Source organism: Corticium candelabrum, chromosome 1, assembly GCF_963422355.1.
Source record: "Corticium candelabrum chromosome 1, ooCorCand1.1, whole genome shotgun sequence".
Lineage (NCBI taxonomy): Eukaryota > Metazoa > Porifera > Homoscleromorpha > Homosclerophorida > Plakinidae > Corticium > Corticium candelabrum.
In genome coordinates this window covers 3,251,459-3,273,055 of record NC_085085.1, presented here as the reverse complement: position 1 = coordinate 3,273,055, position 21,597 = coordinate 3,251,459, and the positions used below count along the sequence as shown (strand labels likewise).

Here is a 21,597-nt window from a genome sequence, read left to right as displayed (position 1 = left end):
TTCTACACAGATTTGCTGCGCCTGGTGGAAACCTGCGGATATCACCAAGAGGAGAAAACGAAGATCATCCGGGACCAGATTGTAATCAATATCACCGCAGACAACGTCCGCGAGAAACTGTTGGCAGAATCTGACCTAATCCTAACCAAAGCTGTAGACATGTGCAGGTCAATGGAAGCGACAACCCGTTACATTGCCAGTATGACATCAACCGCCACAGCCTTGAAAGAATGCGTCACCGACGCGGCGGCGGTACACATGGTGAAAGCCATGAAGCAGCGCCCTTGCCACTACTGCGCGACAAACCACAAACCAAAAAACTGCCCAGCATGGGGAAAACAATGCAAATATTGCGGCATTATGAATCACACGGCGGAAGCATGCAAAAAGGCAGAAAAGGACAGACTAGCCCGACGACAAACAACAAAGGAGACGGCCAATGCGATATCGCCACAACGAGCCACACCAGACACACCAGAGAACGAGGAGAGAGACCATTTCGCTTACTGCACCGGTACCACGACACAAACCAGTAAAACAAAGGCTAAAGTCTGGAACATAATACTGGACATAGGAGGGAGAGGTTTGAAAGCCAAAATCGACACAGGTGCAACGTGCAACATACTGCCATTCACTGCTTACCGCGTCCTCTGTGCTAGCCCTCCCACGCCAACAGAAGTTCAGCTAACAGCATACGGAGGAACAAAATTAGATGTCTGTGGGAAAACAACCATGGAGGCAACATTTCAAGGAGCCACCCGCAGGATGGAATTCATCATAGTACGAGAGAACGTGGAGACGCTCATAGGATTGCCTTCCATCACTGACTTGGGACTAATACAACAGACCCTAGCAGTGGATGCAACAGAGGACACACCCACAGCTATATCAGAGTTCAAAGATGTCTTTAAAGGACTGGGACGACTACCAGGAGAGTACAGCATCAAACTAAAGACAAATGCACAACCAGTCATCCAACCAGCTAGAAGAGTTCCATTTAGGCACAGGCAGGAACTGAAGTCACAACTGGATGAAATGGAGAAACAAGGCATCATAGCCAAAGTAACAGAGGCTACTAATTGGGTCAGTCCCATAGTCCTTGTAACAAAGCCAGGTAAAGACAAACTAAGGATATGCATTGATCCAGGAGCGTTGAACAAGGCTATACAAAGGGAGCACTATCAATTAAAAACACCCGAAGAGATATTCGGCACGTTGGCAGGCTCACAATATTTCTCAACCCTAGATGCTACATCTGGTTTTCTACAGATTGCCCTAGACAAGGAAAGTAGCTACTTGACAACAGTGGCAACTCCCTTTGGGCGCTACCGGTATTGCCGACTACCTTTCGGAATCAGCTCTGCCCCAGAAGTGTTTCACAGAATAGTGACAGAATCCTTTGCAGACATACCTGGGGTACACACCTATGTGGATGACATCCTTGTATCAGGCTGTAGCGTAGAGGAGCACGACAAACGCCTTCAGATGGTCCTCGAAAGGTGTAGGGAGCTGAACCTTAGACTCAACCGATCCAAATGCCAGTTCAGAAAGACTGAATTAAAGTATCTGGGACATGTGCTTACATCAGAAGGGATAAAACCTGACCCAGAAAAAGTCGAGGCCATTGAGCAATTCCCAAAGCCACAGTCCAAGACAGATGTTTCAAGACTCCTGGGCCTGGTTACATATTTGTCGAAATTTTGTCCTACTTTGGCTGAGACAGCCAGCCCACTGCGACAGCTAACACAGCAGGAGACTGCATGGGTGTGGGACTCCGTTCACGACCGCACCCTACAGCATGTGAAAGATCTAGTGACAAAGGCCCCAGTACTACGACTTTTTGATCCAGCATTACCAGTGAGATTAACTGTGGACGCATCACAACATGGCTTGGGAGCAGCTGTTATTCAAGAGGGGCACCCAGTAGAATACGCGTCAAGAACAATGTCCAGCATACAACAGAAATATGCACAAATAGAGAAGGAAATGCTTGCCATCCAGTTTGGACTAACAAGATTCCATCAGTATGTGTATGGACAAGATGTCATAGTGGAGACTGACCACAAGCCACTACTTGGAATACTGAAAAAGCCCCTTGCTGAAGTCAGTCCTAGGCTTCAGAGAATGCGCCTACGATGTCTCAAATACAACTACACGCTAGAGCACCATTCCGGGAAAGAAATGGTCCTGGCCGATTCTCTGAGCAGAATGCCATCTACAACACCCTATACAGACTATGATGAACTAACAGAAGAGCAAATCGACTCCGTCACAGAGCAAATCATTCCCACACCACTTGGACGTGAAAGATGTACGGAAGCGACCAGACAAGACCCTACAATGCAGGCACTCATCACTTACATACACACAGGATGGCCACCTACAAGGAGGAGTGTCCCGGGTCCAATCAAACCGTACTGGAATGTGAGACACGACCTAACAGAGAAAGACGGCATTGTCCTCAAAGGAAGCCAAGCTGTCGTCCCTGTGACAATGCGCAAAACGGTGATGAACAGTATACATGAGGGACACTATGGAATAGTGAAGTGTATAGAAAGGGCCAAGACGTCAGTGTACTGGCCTGGCTACACCAATGAAATACATGACATGGTAGCGAGTTGCAGCAAATGCCAAGAAAATCGAAGCCAGAACCCAAAGCCAGACACTAAACCTCATGATGTTCCACACTACCCCTACCAGAAAGTGGGAACAGACTTGTTTGAACTACAAGGGGAACATTACCTACTTACCATCGATTACTACAGCAAATGGGTGACCATAGATCACCTCCAGTCAACGAAAGCAGCTGATGTGATAACTATCCTAGACAAGCATTTTGCCAATTTTGGAATACCAGAAACAATATTCTCGGACAACGGGCCACAATACGCCAACGAAGAATTTCGCAAGTTCTCCAGGAAGCTGGGATTTCAACACACCACATCCAGTCCAGGCTACCCAGCCAGCAATGGCCAAGCGGAAAGAGGTGTCCAAACAGTCAAGAAAATGATGGCCAAGATGTTGGAGGAGGGCCGTACAATCAATGACGCTCTAAGAGTCCTTAGGAACACACCAATAGGAGGAGACCTGCCTACTCCTGCCATCCTGCTACAGGGGAGACACCTCCGAACCCAACTAACAATAAATACTGAGACTCTGGTTCCACATAACATGGATGCAGACAAGACCAGACAAAAACTAATCGCCCACCAATCCCAATATGCGTTCTATGGAGCCACAGGAAACACAACGAACTCACCTCTGCTTCCTGATGAAAGCGTAAGGACAATGAGAGGAAAAAAATGGGTACCAGCAAAAGTCATTGGACACCACACAGAGCCCCAATCCTACATCCTCAGACTAGCAAATGGACGGACAGTGAGAAGAACTAGAACACACATAAACAGGACAACAGAAGTGTGGGATGACAACACAATGTTCGCTAAGTACACTCCGACGGGACAACAAACAAACACCAGCCTGTCAGAAGGACAACCACCAAATCAACCTGAAGAGACAAACGTACTGCCAGACACGGAGATCAGATCTCCGAATACAGAAAGCCCTCCAAAATCTGCCAAGTCCCCAACTGCACCTGCAAGTCAACCTGCAGTCAAAACAACAAGGCTGGGGAGGATCTCAAGACCACCACGACGCCTACTGGAGGACTACACTACGTAATTAGCAACCATTGCTTGACACTGCACTTTTGAGTTGAAGTCACCCAGAGACAGATAGATGACATGTAATGTAATTAGATTCACTATCCCGTATGTGTAATCGGAAATAGATCAGAACGATTCTGACTGTCACGAAGTGCACAGCTGTAACCGTTATCTTACAGTATACGCCTACTTACCGGATCTAGACACCATGCACCAGGAGGCAACTTTGCGACTCAGTATCTTCGCGAATGTGACTTCAAAAATTAAACTTCTAATGTTTAGACATACGCACATTAATTAAGAACATACGAAAAATGCAATAAAATAATTTCCAATTTTGTATCAGTTACCCATCAAGCTCAGCTAGAAACAAGCCATTTCACATGCAGCACGTAATCTACAATTACGCGATAGACTTGTTGCACTCGCACACTACACCAGCACACGTTCCTTTGTAGTGGCAAGACAACTGCAACCAAGATACAAAAGGACTAACATATTCTAGGTCTGATCTATCGAACTGTTTCAGTCTTTCTACTATCCCGTTGCCCACAAGCAACAGATGACAGGCAAGGTTACGAGTTGGCAAGCAGCAGCTGTCAACGCGAGAGCCTTTGCCTCGACAACTTCTGTTCTCACTCCACCAACAATGAAAAGTATACAAGAGATAAACGGAAGTATGAGACCACATACAAAACCAAAAAGAAGCAAAACGAATGAGCAGCACACGTAGTTCTTTTTGTCATCTTTCACAGCACGCTTTATCGCAATCACCACAGTGAAACAGTAAAGAATGGCTCCGACCAAAGCAAGGTCTCCGCTTTTGGCATCTGCTTTGACCTTGCAGATCCATGCACACACTAGTCCCGTAAGCCAGATCAGGAACACGAATATCAAGCAAAAAAGTTTTGTGTCTGACATTGTTGAAGGTTCGCTGGCTGGCTCGGCCGGTACAGTACTAAAACGTCCGGATAACCCAAACAACGCCTCGTGCTAAGTAGTAGGAAGTCCGGGACTTAGAATAGCGTGCATACCAAGAGACACGCCTACTAACTCGGCCGGCTCGCTGTGGCCTAACGCCGAGTGAGCAACCCAGAGCCAGACCCAAAGCAGGTGTTAAATCCCACCAGAGACACAGAGGACACTAAAGAGAGTCATCACTGTTATCAGTGGACATGCCATCATGTATATATATATATATATATATATATATATATATATATATATATATATATATATATATATATGGCTCTGGAGCAACCGGCTGGCTCGCTTCTGGCTTGGCTCGGCGCACTTTGGAGTTGCGCTCGTGTTAATATTAATCTTGTATCACGTGATCCATGGAAGAGGCAGAACACACTCTATTTCACATTTAATTAATTATTAAGGCGTACCGTTTAGTACTTAGACATTGTAATGTCCATCTAAGTGCACTAAACGCGTATTAGCGTAGTAGGCACGGAAGTATATTTCTGGGGCGTAGCGATGTTACGGGGACTTGAGCACCCGGTGATCCTCGCGCTTTGCTCGCGATTCCAGACCGTCGACTCGATGCTCCAGACCTCATGTAGGGTGTACACATATCACCGGCCATGATGCAAGCTGCTAGTGATTTCGGACCCCGGTGATTTGTGTACGTACCCTTGTGCTTTCCTCGCCGTCCCAAACCGTGACAACGTTTCAAGCAATTGATATTACTGAATACTCGTCTCTAGGCGTCGTTTTGTGAGTGAAGTCTAGTACGTAACCATGCAATCTGTTGACCAGCCTGACGTTGTTGATGTACGAAGGAGATTCACTCCAACATTAGTTGGAGACGATTGCAGACTCAGCTGCAGGCATAGATGGGTCTACGAGCCTGCAGTTCTCAACTTGCAACTGGAGATCGCTGTAGGAGCATTGATGTGCACGCGTGTATGCCAACTAAAGACTTATGGACGACCTGGTCATGTGTACACACGGACGGACGGAAATCTTAACACAGCTGGCAATTTAAGGTAAGTCTAGAGAAGATATCGTTGTCAAATGTTTAATTAATTAAGGTTCTAGATTCTGACTTAGTTCACAGTTTCAACTTTGTATATTTAAAGTTGATGTATTAATTGAACAAATTAATACTGAAACTGTGTATAGCAAACATTTATCTACATTAAGCGCAAATCCAAGGCTCACTACTGACATTGTGACACATCTGTCATGATACAAGTTTTCACAGATGTTACACTCTACCATCTTGCCATGTGTCTTTGGCAACAAACACCTGCAGTGCAAAGAAATATAAAAATGATTTCTGTCACATGTTTGCAATGGCTTGTCTTCTTCCATTGGAAAAGGTGAGAGCTCCTCTCGATCCAAACAATAAATCAGATGTTGTCGCATTTTGGAAATATCAAAATGCATGATGGTTACATCATCTCCTAGAGCTGCATGAAATGCATATGCTATTGCAAATAGCCCGCAATCTTTACCATTTTGTTGCTGTTGCTCTGGCATTTGTTCTACCATGAGAATGTTGTCTTTGTGAGCCAATTGATAGATTTACGCCAGCTGTGTGTCCATACAAGGAGACAAGTGTAGGCCAGCATTGCTGTCGTATAGTCTTACTTGTTTGCCAAAGCAGGTTGAAGTCACCCAATGATGACTTCCTGTAAAATGAATCTGAATAGCTGTACAAAAATGCATTTGTTAATATTACAAACCACATGAATGCTTATAATATTATTTTGATAATATTACACTATTAGTGTAGTGTGGTGTAGTGTGGTGTTGTGTTCGTGGTGTTGTGTGTGTGGTGTTGTGTGTGTGTGTGTGTGTGTGTGTGTGTGTGTGTGTGTGTGTGTGTGTGTGTGTGTGTGTGTGTGTGTGTGTGTGTGTCATGTCAGTGAGAGGGGTATTTATTTCATGCCATCACTTGTTACATGAGCGAATCCGTAAGTCTGGCAAAGGAGTGTTGACTCTAGTCCACTGATGTAGGGAAACTGCTTTAATAGAAGCTGATGAGCAGCATGCATGTGCTTGTCAGTTAGAAAGCCGTTGGCACACCTGCCTTATATAACACATTTATCAGTTTTATTGAGATCCAGACTATGTACCCACTGCAGAAGAAAATTTTATAACAAATCTTCTGGTTATTGTGGCAAATTCAGTTGACTTACCCTTTGTGAACTCTCGGCAGCTGATGTTAGACTAGACAATGTTTGAGGCATACTTGCTCTCTTATTAACTACCTCAAACAAACTTCTTCCTTTACTGCTATACAGCTTTCTCATATCATATACCCACAGGCATAGGTCATCAAGTTGAGAGCTGCTGATGTTGACATACACGTTTTGATATCGAAACACCTTGGCAATGAGAGTGCTTTGTCAGTTTCCCAGACCTTAATCAAGTCCACGTCTAGTAGTAATTGCAATTCTGGTGTTATTTCAGCTTTTGCAAAATCATTGAACTCTTGATGAACAACAGGATTTACTAGCACAAAATCACTAACTCGTTTTAATGTTGGCTTTTTCTCATATGTTTGACAGTCTAGCCACAGAGCCACGTCTACATTGACACTAAGCCAACATTCTTCAACAGAGCTTGTATGTTCAGCAAGCTGCAAAACACAAAGTACATGCAGTAACCATAACATAACTAATCAATTTGTGCCAGTAGCTAGATGTATGCATACCTCTGTCTCGTCGTCTTCTTCAGCTTTCCAATCCTCCCATATTGCTCCTGTGCGCCACAGCCGTAACAGACTTTGATCAAATAGCTGACGTTCTAAATCTGAGAAATTTGGCTTGCTGTTGCCCTTAATCCTAGTAGCAGCTGATTCATCATCTTTGCTTGTCGCATTTGCCAATTCAGAAGACTTCTGTGGTGTATTGTAGATCTTCAGCTGACTATTATTAACTTTGCGCTTCATTGCTGAATTAGTTTTGATGCAACGAAGGACACAGCCACCAGATGCAGTCATTTCTATAACTTTGTATGGTCCAAGCCAGGTGTCTTTCATCTTATGACCTTTCGTTGTCCTTTTTAGCATATTTAATCGCAAAACAGTCTGTCTAACCTGGATAACGTTTACTACAGCTTCTTTTCTTTTTCTGTATTGTTGTTTCTGTCTTTCCTGATTGTTTTCAATGTTTTCTTTCACTTGAGGGAAACATTTTTTCTCATTTCCTTTAGATGATGTACTGCTTGCTGCACATCACTCAACTGACTGACAGAAGTGATCTCACTGTTTTCAGCTTCTAAAGGAAACCTAGCTTCTCGCCCATGCATTAAAAAGAAAGGAGTGAACTTGGTGGACTCTTGAACACTGGTTCGAATAGCAAAGAGAACTGGGTCAAGGAGTTCATCCCAGTCTTCTTCATGCTCTATTACCAATTTTTCAAGGCATCTATGTAGTCATAATACTCTAGTTGCAATAGAACTACGCTTATCTTCTTGTATTGTTTATCTTACTTTCTAATTGTTTGATTTGTTCTTTCATCTAGTCCGTTAGACTGAGGATGATAAGCAGCTGTTATTCTTTGCCTGACATTGAATTGACAATGGAGTACCTTGCACACCTGTTGAAGCAAACACAGTATAAACATCCAACTAGTGGTACATACACCTACAGGTGAAGCAAAGTTTACATTGGACATACATGATTGAATTAACAAGCACATAGGACATATCTCATACAACCTGGTTGACAAACTCTCTGCCTTGATCAGTGATAATATCATTTGGTGCTCCATGCCTACAGTAGGCAATGTACAAAGCCCTGGCGACTGTAACAGCAGTTTTGTCTGATATGGGGAAAGCTTCAACCCATTTACTGAAATAGCATGTCATTGTTAGTATGTATTGGTTTCCTTGACTTGTCATTGTTAGCGGTTCCATGAGATCAATTCCAACTAGACTCCACACTTCAGAACGAACAGGAATAGGGTGGAGTTTGTTTGACTGCAATTTGAGAACAGAATTCGTCCTCTGGCACCTACCACATTTTCTTATCTAGACAACATTAATTGTGCTAGTTAAATTATTTTACAAGATTAGTACCAAAAAAATTTCTACCTGATTTGCGATATCAATGTACTGGTTTGGCAAGTAATATCTGCTCCTTATTTTGTCAGTGGTTTTAGTTCTTCCTAGATGACCGCCAGTTGGATTTACGTGACACTCCTACATCAATCAACAGAGTGATTCTTTACTCATATACATAGCTATATTTCAAGTAACTGCAACTAATTATTATGATGCGCAAGCCGGAAAGGCACGCTCTTGCTCGTTTTTGCTACCAAGTGCCAGTCTGAGTAAACCTGTAGTTTTTGTGTAATACAACCTTCCATCTTGAACTGTAAAATCTTTTGCTCTTCTTCTAAATGATTTTCGTTTCCTACTTGGAATATCAGTGTAGTTTGTCCCTCCGGAGACTAGGAACTCTTTGTATGAGTTCACAATGTTTTCTGACAATTGTTCTGCTAAGTTACAGTATCTGCTTCCTACCACATCATTAAAAGCAATTGTAACGTTGCAATTGTTTAGAGCATTTCTTCAATACTAATGCATGCAGATGTCAATGCTATCTTACTACGTCTGAGTCAGCATCCGTCAACTCTGGATTCTCCATATGGCTCTATCACGCGCGTCCAGACTGAGACAACTTATTGCAAGCCAAATAGAAGCATATTAGTACGAAATCGTAGATACAGCTACAACTCTAGAGTAGATCAACTGTAGCTAACCAAAGAATCAATTCTACGTGCTATGATGCACAACTGCTCGCGACTGTAGGCACTCAACTGCACAACTGCAACAACCTGCATCTGAATCCAGCGCTAAAGCTGTGTCTCTAAATATATAGTGTACCCTCGGCATGCCGCAGTCATTATCCGATTGAGTCACATGTGACTGTGATCACAGTCATCCGGTTGAGTCACAGTCACCATCCGGCAGTTCTAGGAGTCAGTCATCATCTGGTTGAGTCACAGTCATCGTACATCTGGCTTCTTCGATTCAGTCATCATCCGGCTTCTTCATGGTCATCTTTCGGCCACGGGTGCAACTGTCACGAGACGAGATCTTCGTTCTCTAGCTAAATGCAGATGTACAATAGATGATCGGGAACAGAAAGTACTTTAGTTTTGCATTACGATCGCGAGTCCTGTAGCTTGAAAGCAGTCTGGGACGGCGAGGAAAGCACAAGGGTACACAAATCACCGGGGTCCGAAATCACCAGCAGCTTTGCATCATGGCCGGTGATATGTGTACCCGACATGAGGTCTGAAGCATCGAGTCGACGGTCTGGAATCGCGAGCAAAGCGCGAGGGTACACAAATCACCGGGTCCACAAATCCCCGTAACAGCGTCACCTCTCTAGACCCCGTGCCTCCAGGGGGCGAGTACATCTGTCATGTGACCATACACGCCTACAAACCACTTCCGTAGGGCAGAAGCCACAACGTCTATCAACACGTGTGCGATGTCAACTATTATTTTGCATCTCTGGACTTCGAATCCCGCAAGTGATACCAAAATAAGCTAAGAATAGATGGGGAAACTCTCTGACCCCTATAGTACTGGTCCAAAAACATTTTGAGAAAATGATGGGTATGTAGGGATGAGTATGTACTTACTGTATGTTATTTATTCCCATCTCCTACATCACATTCACAACTGCTGCAAGCGATATAGGTAAAAAGAGTGTGATGTAGGAGATGGGCATAAATGACATAAGTACGTACCCATCCCTACATACCCATCATTTTCTCAAAATGTTTTTGGACTTTTTTCATATATTTTTGGACTTGTTTCATACATTTCAGATGGAAAAGACAGTTTTAGTAAACGGAGTGCTTAGCATTTTGAACATGTGAGAATACTTTCATGTTCAAAACCCCAGGACAGACCACGTGGATGTTGCACTCTCTGTCCCACCCCGCCCCCTCCCACCCTAGGCCATGAATTTCAGGCTGTAATTAGACGCTGCACATCCCAGTTTAGCTACGGTACTTCTTTTCAAGTGACCTTTAGCCTGGCTGACAAAAGTGAAATGTGAAATGTGAAAGAATAGATCGGGTTTTTTACTTGCTGATAGCTGGCTTCTGAGGCGCTTAGTGTCAGCGGTGATAGTCTGTTTAGACTTGTGTAGTTTGAAATGGAAATGACAGTTCTAAAAGTTTTAGTAAACGTGTGCAGCTCGGCCGGGATTTCAATCTTTGATTGCATCTCTAGACAACTCCCACCTTACGCTCCGCATACACGGAAGTACGTAGCCACGTGACGGATGTACGTAATAACACTGATTGCATCTATAAACAACTCCCATTACCTAGGGTTCCACGAAAGAGATACACGCTTACATGCACAGAGAGTCAGACAGGACGCCGCGCCGTTGAACATAGTCGTACATGCTCAACTACACGCAACTGTAAGCAGCATGTAGCAGCAGGTGGAAGTGGCAGCTAGGCTTCCAAACGGTATGTAGTCACATGTACACACGTGACCGGAACAACATGGCGTTGTGGGAAACAGTACGTGGAATTGCATGGCAGCAGTTGACTGATACAAGGTGACTTTGCACATTTCTAGCTGGTGGATCAGTGCTGTTCTTCGGACAAAAGCGAATCGTTTGGTGTGACTCTCGTCGTTGTAGCTGCTTCGAGTGAGGCGCTAGCCTGGCTGACAAAAGTGAAATGTGAAATGTGAAAGAATAAATCGGGTTTTTTTACTTGCCGATAGCTGGCTTCTGAGGCGCTTAGTGTCAGCGGTGATAGTCTGGCTACCATTAGGAATGTTTGAAGCTGAGCGCTACGTGAGTCCGAGATCTCACTAGGGGGTTCTGAGAGATCTGGTTCGGATGCGTTTGGATACTTTTGTATGGGGCGTCATTTTAGATTCTTCGCATCCCTACATAGGGAGTGCTACCGCACTCCCTGATACCAGAAGATGAGTGGATCGACGACGTTTCGCAGTGGCCTTCACTGGAATTTGGTGACATCTACACGTATCTCATCGACACACCAGGAACGTTTACAAGAGAAACGCTTATAGCGTACAAATCACTTGAAGCTTACAACTACTACCATAATGGGTACGTAAGCACAGTATTATACTGTAAACGAGTCAGCAAACTTGCTGTCGTGAAAGCCAAAGTGAACCCAAGCCAAAAAGATCCAAACAAACATCAAGAGACTTGGATTATTGTTTGTAAGAAACGGGTACCATCAAAGCTTCTCGTTGTACATGCATGGCGGGGTAAAAAGAATTATTGATGATTTCCAAATACTAATATTCTACTTGCAAGTTAATTAATTATTGCCTTCTCACGCTTGGTAAAGTCTGTAGTCATGTTGCTGCCATCATGTCTAAAGTAGAAGCTGCCTGTATGCTAGGATATGACCAAGTGTCCTGTACATCTCTGCATGCCAATGGAATCAGACCTACAAGACAAAGGTATTTCTCAGTAAGAAAACTCAGAACTACATACATTTCATAGTTCTCTCCAATTTTGTTGTGACCAGGTTACTCCTTGCCAGATTGTTGATATCGAATTTGTCAAACCAGTTCGATTAAATCTGAAAGAAGTTACAAGTTTACAGAGCCTCTTCCAAAGAAGAGTCAGAGATTCCCAGAGGAAACAGGTCCTCAACATCAACCCCTATTGCCTCTGCAGAATATACTTATCTCTTTACAAACAGTGGTTCCCAATTTCTGCCTCTTTACAGTATTTCAAACAAGTCAGTCAACTCTTTCTACACGACACAATGTGTCAACCTGCCCTGAATCAACTACAACCAGTAACAATCTGTGCCTCTCCTTACCAACTAGAACAACAACATATGTTGTTGTTGACTGACTACATGCAGTGGAAATCAAAGTAGCCCTTCTGCATGTAACAATACAAACGACCTTCCCACTGTCAGCCAAGAAACAGCTATGTTCTTGACAATTTTCCCTACCAGTCTTTACACTATTAAACTACCCTGTAGCCCTCTTGCATTTTCTTCTTTGCCATCTACCATATCTACCATAGCTAGTCACGAAACACTTCCTGCAGAATTTCAGCAGTTGGACAAAGATGTCTTGTTTGCCTTGTTAGAAAAGGCTAAAGAGGTGTATCAATCTTTATCCATCACAAAAGACGAGGCGGTACTTGTTGAGAGAGAAACAAGAATGCAAAGGCAATATGAAGAATGGTACCATCAGAGAAAAGGACGACTAACCGTCTCGTCTTTCCATGACATTCTTGTGAGGAGATGTCTAGCCAACCCTGACTCGCTAGTCAGACGTCTTCTAACGAAATACGGGCACCGGACAAGACTTGCGCGAGAGAGTCTGGGGACGAGGCTACTACGCCCGGACATACATCCTATATTGCAGACACTCGACTACCAACAGATGATGAGCCCACTATAGTGATAATGCTCTCACGAGCAGTTGTATGCAAGCTAGTGCAGATCGCGATTGTTTCGGGCAAATGACTCAATGCAAAGTCGCGAGCGATCACGTGATACCTAGACTATATGGATCTCGCCATCGGTATCACTCTGCATGTTCTCTCGCATATCTTAACTAATTCTCAGCATTCATAGTTACGAGACATTTTCATGGGTAAACGATTTGCATCTCTTTTGCAATCTTAGTCTATATAGCTATTAGATAGCTGTGAAGAGAATTTAAATCTAATCAAACAGCGGGGTAAGACCACGTTACATCACATAGTTAAAATTTGCACGTTTTTAGTTAGTGTATTTAAGAGATATGTTAACTAATAGAAAGTGCATCAGTTATAACTAAGTTTGGCAGAAAGTAGTTGCACCCTCAAGTCTAAGTCTAATTTGGTAACCGTACATAAATACATTAGATTGACAGAGCAATCTAACGAGTTTATTGACGGAGGGAGGGATCTGGCCTGCCTTATGGCGATTTGCCAGCATCCGCTCTTCACGTTTTCGTTTTATTGCATCTGAACGCAGTCGCTCTACTATCTAGAATGCAGTAGACACACATAAACACCGGAAAAAAACTGACCAGAAGAATGAGCTAGGTACATGCCTTTTTAGATCACCATATGATCTGCCGCTATAGGTAGCTATTTTCATGCATGCACAGTAGTCGCACAGTAGTCGCTGACATGGCTGAAGACCATACTAACTATCTAGTAGTACATACTACAGGCGCGGATACAGAACTTTTCGAACGAGGGAGTCCAGTTGTTAGCCCAACCCCATAGCAGCTAGGTCTCTATATGACCTACGAAACCAGCCAACTCACTTCAATCCGTATTATGGTTCACCTAGCATATTCATGAGATAAATTCATAATTATAGTCATACAAGTCTAGAATTGAACGAATTAACCGTTCATCAGAACATTAATAATTAATTAAGGTACGTTCACTGTAATAACACAACAAGATTCATAGTACCTAAAAATCAATAAACCTAACTTCTAATTATTCTTTGTAGAATGGTGTCTAATAAATTGTTTAACTACTTCTCTAGACTCAATTTTGACATCTCTATGCATGCATCTAAGAGCTAGTCCTGTCAACCTTCCTGCACCCATGGAGGACCGCAGGTAATTCATGATTTGTCGTCAAACAGATAAGGATCTTTCAGCCTCATAGCTGCTATATAACGGGCAAAGTGCAACCAATTATAAGGAGCTGATAAATGCATGAAAAGATATCTGCGTCACACTTTTGAAGAGCATCAATCAATTTAGTTAGTAAACCGTATAGTTACGCTCATGACCAGTAGCCGCACGATCCTTCCATAGCCTAAACCTATCATGCACCTCATTCTTCAGCATAGAGGGATTAACTAAATGGTATTCATCGATCTCTAGTATCTAAACTTAATGGATTTTTAATTAAATAATTAAAGAATCTATTGAATTTACTAGTACAATTACTTTTGCATATTTAATTAGTTATAGACTAGTATAGATGTGGATATCAGACAAGTTCTCTCTTTATGCCACGTGGTTCACACTACAAGCACGTGAACTGATTAGGTGTTCGGTAAACGGAGGTACCCAGATAGAAGGAGTCAGGATAAGTGTGAGTTTGAGTGCACTTCATAGACCATGTTGTCATAGTACACTTTAACTTAAAAGTAGTATATTGATTTTACTTACAAAACACTCTCAGTCAAGCAATCTCTTCCACTATTTATTTCCAATTTTCTCTGATCTGCGTATTGGTAGTAAAATACTAGCAAGTGTAGAAAACTTGCAGTAAATTTTAACGAGTCCACAAATATATTAAGCTGTAACAAACATTAGCATATGTTACAACTACCCATCAATAAATTGATTTTGTATAAACTATGTCCTGCAAATTAGATTATTAAGATAACATTAAACATTTAGGCTTTAATATTGCAGTCACGGCACTGCAATTGTTTGCCTGATTTACTAACCTGCGTTTCAGCCATGGGCCATCCTGAAGAAAATACGTCCATATTTGATGAGTTCCTGTCATTGCAATAAAGAGACCGTTTTTGCATTGTTTTCTACTCCCTGAAATAAACAACAAACAACTCCATGTTGTAGTTCATCAACACTAATTAATTAATTATTTTATTATTTATTTATTTATTTATTTATTTATTTATTTGGTTGCATCACACAAAGAAATCTGGTGCAAACGACATACAGTTATGAACATTCACACACACACACACACACACACACACACACACACACACACACACACACACACACACACACACACACACACACACACACACACACACACACACACACACACACACAACACCAACTAAAAACTTTACAGAAATACAAAATAATAAGCATATAATATCCACATGATATCATGTTTGTCAACTACCACACCGCCCCTGCATTTGCGCAAACTGTTGTGTTCGATGCTACTTGACTGCCAAGTCATAATAAGTCAACAGATCTGCTAGCCTACATGCATTTTTCATTTCATTACTGTAGTACATTCCACTCGCCTGGTAAACTAGCAATGCAGACGTCCCAAGGAGAACTGGTGGCTTGTTTGACACCAATCTTTCCATCCTGGTGATCACCAGCTTGTTGTCCCGTCCCAACTAACGTTGTCACCTTTCGAGCTTTCAAATCAACTTTCACACAAACGATAACACCGGTCATACAAATATAAACAACTCAACGTTTCTACATTTCGATGGCATGATTCTCAGTATCAACTACATGCAACATATCATCACACCACACTAATCCTGGAGGTGCACAGAAATGTGTCGAGTTATAGTCTCCATCTTGAAATCCACGACTCGCTCCACCGATCACAAACCAGCCCATCCATTTCAATCGCTACAACTCTGTGATGTCCATTGTCGGACAGAAAGAGTCGATCACCAACCTCGCCTACACATAATTTCTCTTGAAATTTCAACGGTGATGCTAGATTTTTTAGCTAGTGACATAGTAACAGCCAACTTATTGAGTAAACGTTCACGTTCATAGCACTTCAGAGCTGCTCCGACCAACGTGAGCATTTTCTCACGATGACCTTTTCCGACAAACCGATGAAGAAGTCGACGACCAGGAGAAACAACCAACATCATCGCCTAGGATCTAACTAAGTGCACTGAACACGTATTAGCGTATATACGTAGTACTCTACGCACGCAAGTTTGTTTCCACAGTTCACGTCTATCAAGTCTAAATGTTATCTCATCACTCAAAATGATGCGACAAAATCATGACAGAGACTAGAGAGAGGAAGTTTAGCACTGCAAAAGTTAGGTCTCACTCTCCTCGCCTTCATCATTCCCCGGATTGTCAAGAAAAGGCCTCACCTGATTCAATGCATCGCTGTACGCGCTTTCAAACGCTCGAAAAGAAAACTTTTCGTCTCACGATATATTAGCATACGCGAAGGGCATCTAAACTGCATCCAATTTTACTCTTGAGAAGCAATGACGTCACTAGAGTGCCACGCCTGGAGATATGGTTAGGACAAACACTCGACTAACTTACCAACAGATGATGCGCCCACTACGGCTATTACGAGCAGTTGCATGCAAGCTGGTGCAGATCGCGATTCTTTCGGGCAAATGACTCACTGCAAAGTCGCGAGTGATCACGTGCATACCTGGTACCTATACTCTAGGGATCTCGCCAACGGTATCACTCTGCATGTTGTCGCACAAATCCTAACAAACTCTCAGCGTTCAGTTGCGAGACATTTTATGGTTAAGCAATTCGCATCACCTTTTTGTAATCTAATACAGCTAACTGTGAAGAGAATTTAATTCTAGTCAAACAGCAAGAGACTTCACGTTAGATTACGTAGATAAAATTTGCACGATTTTAGTTAATTTTTTTTCAAGGTTTGATCTAGAGTACAATTAGAAGGTGCGTCAGAAAGTAGTTGCACCCTCAAGTCTAAATCTTAATCGCTAAACGTACATAAATAGATTAGATCGACATGAAAAATTGTCCGCTCCCTTGAAGAAAGGGACGCTGGGACGGTTGGTTGTCATATATTCCCTTGTAAAAAGGGACACAAATATGGACGCTTGATTGTCATAAGATCTGGCCTGCCTTATGGCGATTTGCCGGTATCTTTTATTTTCTTGTTTTTGTTTTATGCGCTATGCGGTCGATAGTGGACAGCCGCATTTACAGCACAGTTGCCGATGTGCCCGGTTGGACTAAATGCAGTCGCTCCAGACACATACGAAAACCGAAAAGAACCGCCCAGAAGACGGTACGTGCCATTTTAGATCACCATATGATCTGCCGCTAGTTAGTTACATGCATTTAGTAGCTGACATGGCTGGTAGCTCTAGAAAATAATACAATGTATAAACTATAGCGTGTCTGCGCTGGCCACACAGCCCCAATCAATAGGAGAAAGAAAATCATGTACCGTACTTCTCGTATGCATGGACTTTACACCGAGCACACGTAGAATAGTCGTTAGTTTACACGACAATTAATTACTTAAAGTTTGCACAATTCGCGCGCTATCTGGTCTGGAAGTTCGAGGCTAGGCCAGGCCTTGCTAGGCTTCGCTCACTGGACAACTTTTGTTTAGAGCCGTAGAGCTAGGGTGGAGCCTGGCTAAAGACACCGTTACTAGAGAGTAGTCTAACTACTAGTAGTACTGTACTCTGACAATATTTAATTATTTATTGAACTGTACGCAAAAAAATTATTTCTTAGAGACTGAAAAGACCAAAAATTGACGCGTTGGTGATTAGCACTAACGAACTTACTTCCGATTTCTAAAAGGTTCATCTTATCTAGTCGGTCACTATGTACATGCAGTACCATCAGATTGTTTAATCGGCGTTGGCTCATTGTACACCTCAAGTACGTCTTCAGTTTTCTGAAAGAAATCATTCGTGGCGTCTCTCTACGACAAACAGGAAGCGCGCATCAAGACGAGCGACTGGGTTTGCGAGGCATGTTACCCCAGATTTTTTTTCGAGACTGGTGCGCTACGTAGGCGATTGAATCAGGTGACTTGACTAGGGACTTCTTCTTCACGTCATAGTCACTAAACGACTAGGAAAGATAAACTTTCTAGGAAGTATTCAGGAGGTAAGAACCACACCATGTGATCTATACGTACAACGCAGAACACACGTATCCTACTGTGAATATATCTAATGGTACGAGGCAAGTTTTGTTCCTACAATTCACATCTTCGCAGTGCCAGACTTGTCTCATTATTCACACTGACGCAACAGAGTCATCACGACAGAGATAAAAAAGATGTTTATATATTACCACAAAACACTCAAAACACACAAATCCCGGGTCCTAATGGGGCCTCGCCGGATTCAATGCATTGCTGTACGCGCCAGTAAAACTTCGAGAATTGTCGCTCACGCAAAGTACTTAATTGGTTGTGGAAAACAATGACGTCAATATAGTACCACGCCCGGAGAGAAGGTCTATATAATATATATCTTTAATTGATTGAAGTACTGTACCTACTAGCCTGGGTTTACAGTAACATTCTCAAAGACTGTAATGTACAGTACGCTTGGGAATGGGTAGCGTACTTTAGTAAAGAGTGTCAAGTAATTACCTCGTGTTCTCGGTCTGTACTTAGTCTGTAGTGATTTACTCTACAATGTAACCCGTAAGTTAGAACGGATGTTACATAGTGACAGAAGATGGCTTCTCAGCAGTTACAGTTGCCGGTCCCGATGGATTTTAGCATTAACAACCTAGCCATTAAGTGGAAAAGATGGTGTCAACGCTTTGAAATCTATTTTACCGCATCCAGTCGACAAGAAGTTACTGACAAGATAAAAAGTCTCTCTCCTTCTTCATGCGCTTGGATCTGAAGAAATCTATACATTTACTCCGACGGCGCAGAAGCAGAAGAGTTTCGCAGCTGTACTACAAAAGTTTCACAATCACAGTGTACAAAAACTGAATATCACATACGAACGTCACCGATTCTTCACCAGGAATCAGAAACCAGACAAGACATTCGATCAGAATGTTACAGGTCTTCGCGTTCTCGCGCGTACGTGCGAGTTGGCGTCACTAGAGGACTTTTTTATCAGAGACCGTATGGTATACGCGGAGTGGCGGACACTCGTCTTATGAAGACTTCTAAGAACTACTCACCTAGACTTAGAAAAGTCCATTAGCATCTGCCGTGCCGCTGAGTCGTCGCAGGAGCAGCTTATAATAGAAACATAGAAGCAGACAACGATCGTGACGACTAGGCGGTCGCGGCTCGTTCCAAGCAAGCTCAGCAGTCTGCACGTCAGCCACTTTCAGGAACTCATGGAGACACGTACGCGTGCTCTCGCTACGGCCGTTTTCACAGTCAAGGACATATTGCCCAGCAACAGGGAAGACTTGCCGGCCACAACTGTAAAGGGCCGGCCATTTCGCTAGCGCTACTATGGGTGGCAATAATTTTCGAAAACTTTATACAGTAGACACATTCGCAAGTACTCCAACTGAGATGTTACAACAAACAAATTTAGAAATTAAAAGTGTTACTAGCAGCCATGATTCCGTAAAATCTTCTTCCACTTTCTTTTTGTGTGCTATGGACAATGATCCGTTTTGGGCACCGTCTCTCATGACATGGGGAACATCAGTTCAGTATAAACTAGATACTATTACCGTCTTTACACTACGATTTGACTCGCGCGAAACTGGCCCGTGTTAATTTGGCCCCGTGGGTAAACGATGTTGGCTGTGCATTTAGCCCGTGCTATATTATTTCAAGCTAAATCATAGGGACAGGCTCGAGCTAAACCTAACCAGACGTTACATATTTTCGTGTTACTGGGCCACAAAGACTCTAGAGTGACGTTCTGCAGGGCCGCTAGACAAAGTTTAGAGATACAGCGCTTGTGGGCGAGGCTTAGTATTGTATGAACGAAACTATAAAAATGGAATTAACATAGTAGGACTTTGTTTAATTACCTTGAGTTAAAAGTATCGCTATATATACGTCACGTTTAAAGAATGTATCTAGATGCAAACCAGTGAGCAATCACGACGAATTTAATTATTTTTACATTTAGAGTTCAAAAGCTGAGATGGTTCATGAAATTTTGCGAATTGTTCTGAAAAGATGCTAGAGATTATAAAGTTTTAATTGTTGCCACTTGCTGACGAAAAGTTAACGTCTAGATAGCCGCTATTAATCTGTTCTCAAATTTCCACCGATTCTAGCATTAGCTACCTGTATAGTAAAGTGTACTGTTAAAGAATGGATTACTTACTATTTGATCTAATTAAGTTTATTAAATAACAAATGCGCGTGTTTTACATGTATAAATCAGGGAGTGCAAAAATCTATGCCGTCAAACCTTATATCAGCGCGGTAGATATTGTTGTTTGTTTAAGAAGGTAGCATTGGCCACAGCTATGGTGGAGGCAAAAGGATTTCATCAGCAATTGTCTTTGAGATGGTGGGATAGGTTCCGTCACCGTCACCAAGAGAAGTTGACCATCAAAGCGGACGAGTCTTTTGTCTCGCGCTAGGCTAGCAGCCACTGACACGGTCGTTATAGAACGGTATTACGATCTGCTTGAAGCTGCCTTACTGGAATATGATCTAATGAACAAACCTATGCAACATTATAATGCTGACGAGACTGGAATACCTCTTGGTAAAAAAGCAGGAAAGATAGTCCCTGGTTGAAAAGAAAAGTACACGTTCGTTGCTACCTCTGGAGACAAGAGTAAATTAACCGTACTAGCATGTACTAATGCAAGTCGTTTTGCGGTACTCCCTCTTGTCACATTTGACCCAGAAGGACTAAATCCCCAGTGGACCAATGGAGAGATATCCGATACAATGTATGGACTGACAGAGAAAGGTTGGATTGACACAAGGACATTTGAGGCGTGGTTCAGTCGTCATTTCTTGATGTACGCTCCTGCTGTGAGACCTTTACTTATCATGTTGGACGGCCATACAAGCCATTTTAATCCAACAATGATTCGTATGGCGGCTGAGTAAGACATTCTTGTTTTCTGTCTTCCTTCCAACAGAGCACACTTATTGCAACCTGTCGACCGTAGCGCTTTGGCTCTCTAAAAGTCCATTGGAAAGAGGAATGTCGTTCATTCAGTATGTGCACAAGAAAATTTGTGACAAGAAACACCTTTTCTTCAGTTTTTGCAACTGCTTGGTCTCGGGCAATGACAATCACCGCAAGCTTCCGAGTTACAGGTGTTTATCCCTTTGATAGAAAAGCAGCTGCAGCTACAGTTCAGTCAAGTCTTACAAAAGAGTCATTTCTAGGAAGAAAAGTAAGCCTCGCCTTTGTTCCGTTGATCACTCCAACCCCATCTAGACAGCCCAAACATCATGAAGTCACAAGTCGTCGACAGATGCGAAAAGAGAGGTGCAACAAGTCTTTTGAAGACTCTAACGCGTTATTAGAGGCCGGCAATTTTTCCAGACACGAGGCCACATCTCTTTCAATAGGAGAAG

At 42.7% G+C, this 21,597-nt stretch overlaps 1 protein-coding gene and 2 long non-coding RNA genes across 3 annotated transcripts; 2 read left to right on the top strand and 1 right to left on the bottom strand.

The window, feature by feature from the left end:
* The first annotated feature begins 269 nt into the window (after positions 1–269).
* Positions 270–3,816, top strand: LOC134192893 (uncharacterized protein K02A2.6-like). Its single transcript, XM_062661651.1, has one exon. The coding sequence runs from the start codon at positions 271–273 to the stop codon at positions 3,679–3,681; it is 3,411 nt and encodes a 1,136-aa protein (XP_062517635.1). The 5' UTR covers position 270; the 3' UTR covers positions 3,682–3,816.
* A 1,454-nt stretch (positions 3,817–5,270) lies between these two features.
* LOC134196087 (uncharacterized) lies at positions 5,271–8,193 on the top strand. Its single transcript, XR_009972481.1, has 3 exons — positions 5,271–5,390; positions 5,456–5,662; positions 7,839–8,193. It is a non-coding gene; the product is annotated as an uncharacterized LOC134196087 (long non-coding RNA).
* LOC134196079 (uncharacterized) lies at positions 7,922–8,371 on the bottom strand. The gene is made up of 3 exons (XR_009972480.1): positions 8,346–8,371; positions 8,118–8,224; positions 7,922–8,052 (listed from the first exon to the last, which is right to left on the bottom strand). It is a non-coding gene; the product is annotated as an uncharacterized LOC134196079 (long non-coding RNA).
* Between the last annotated feature and the right edge of the window lie 13,226 nt (positions 8,372–21,597).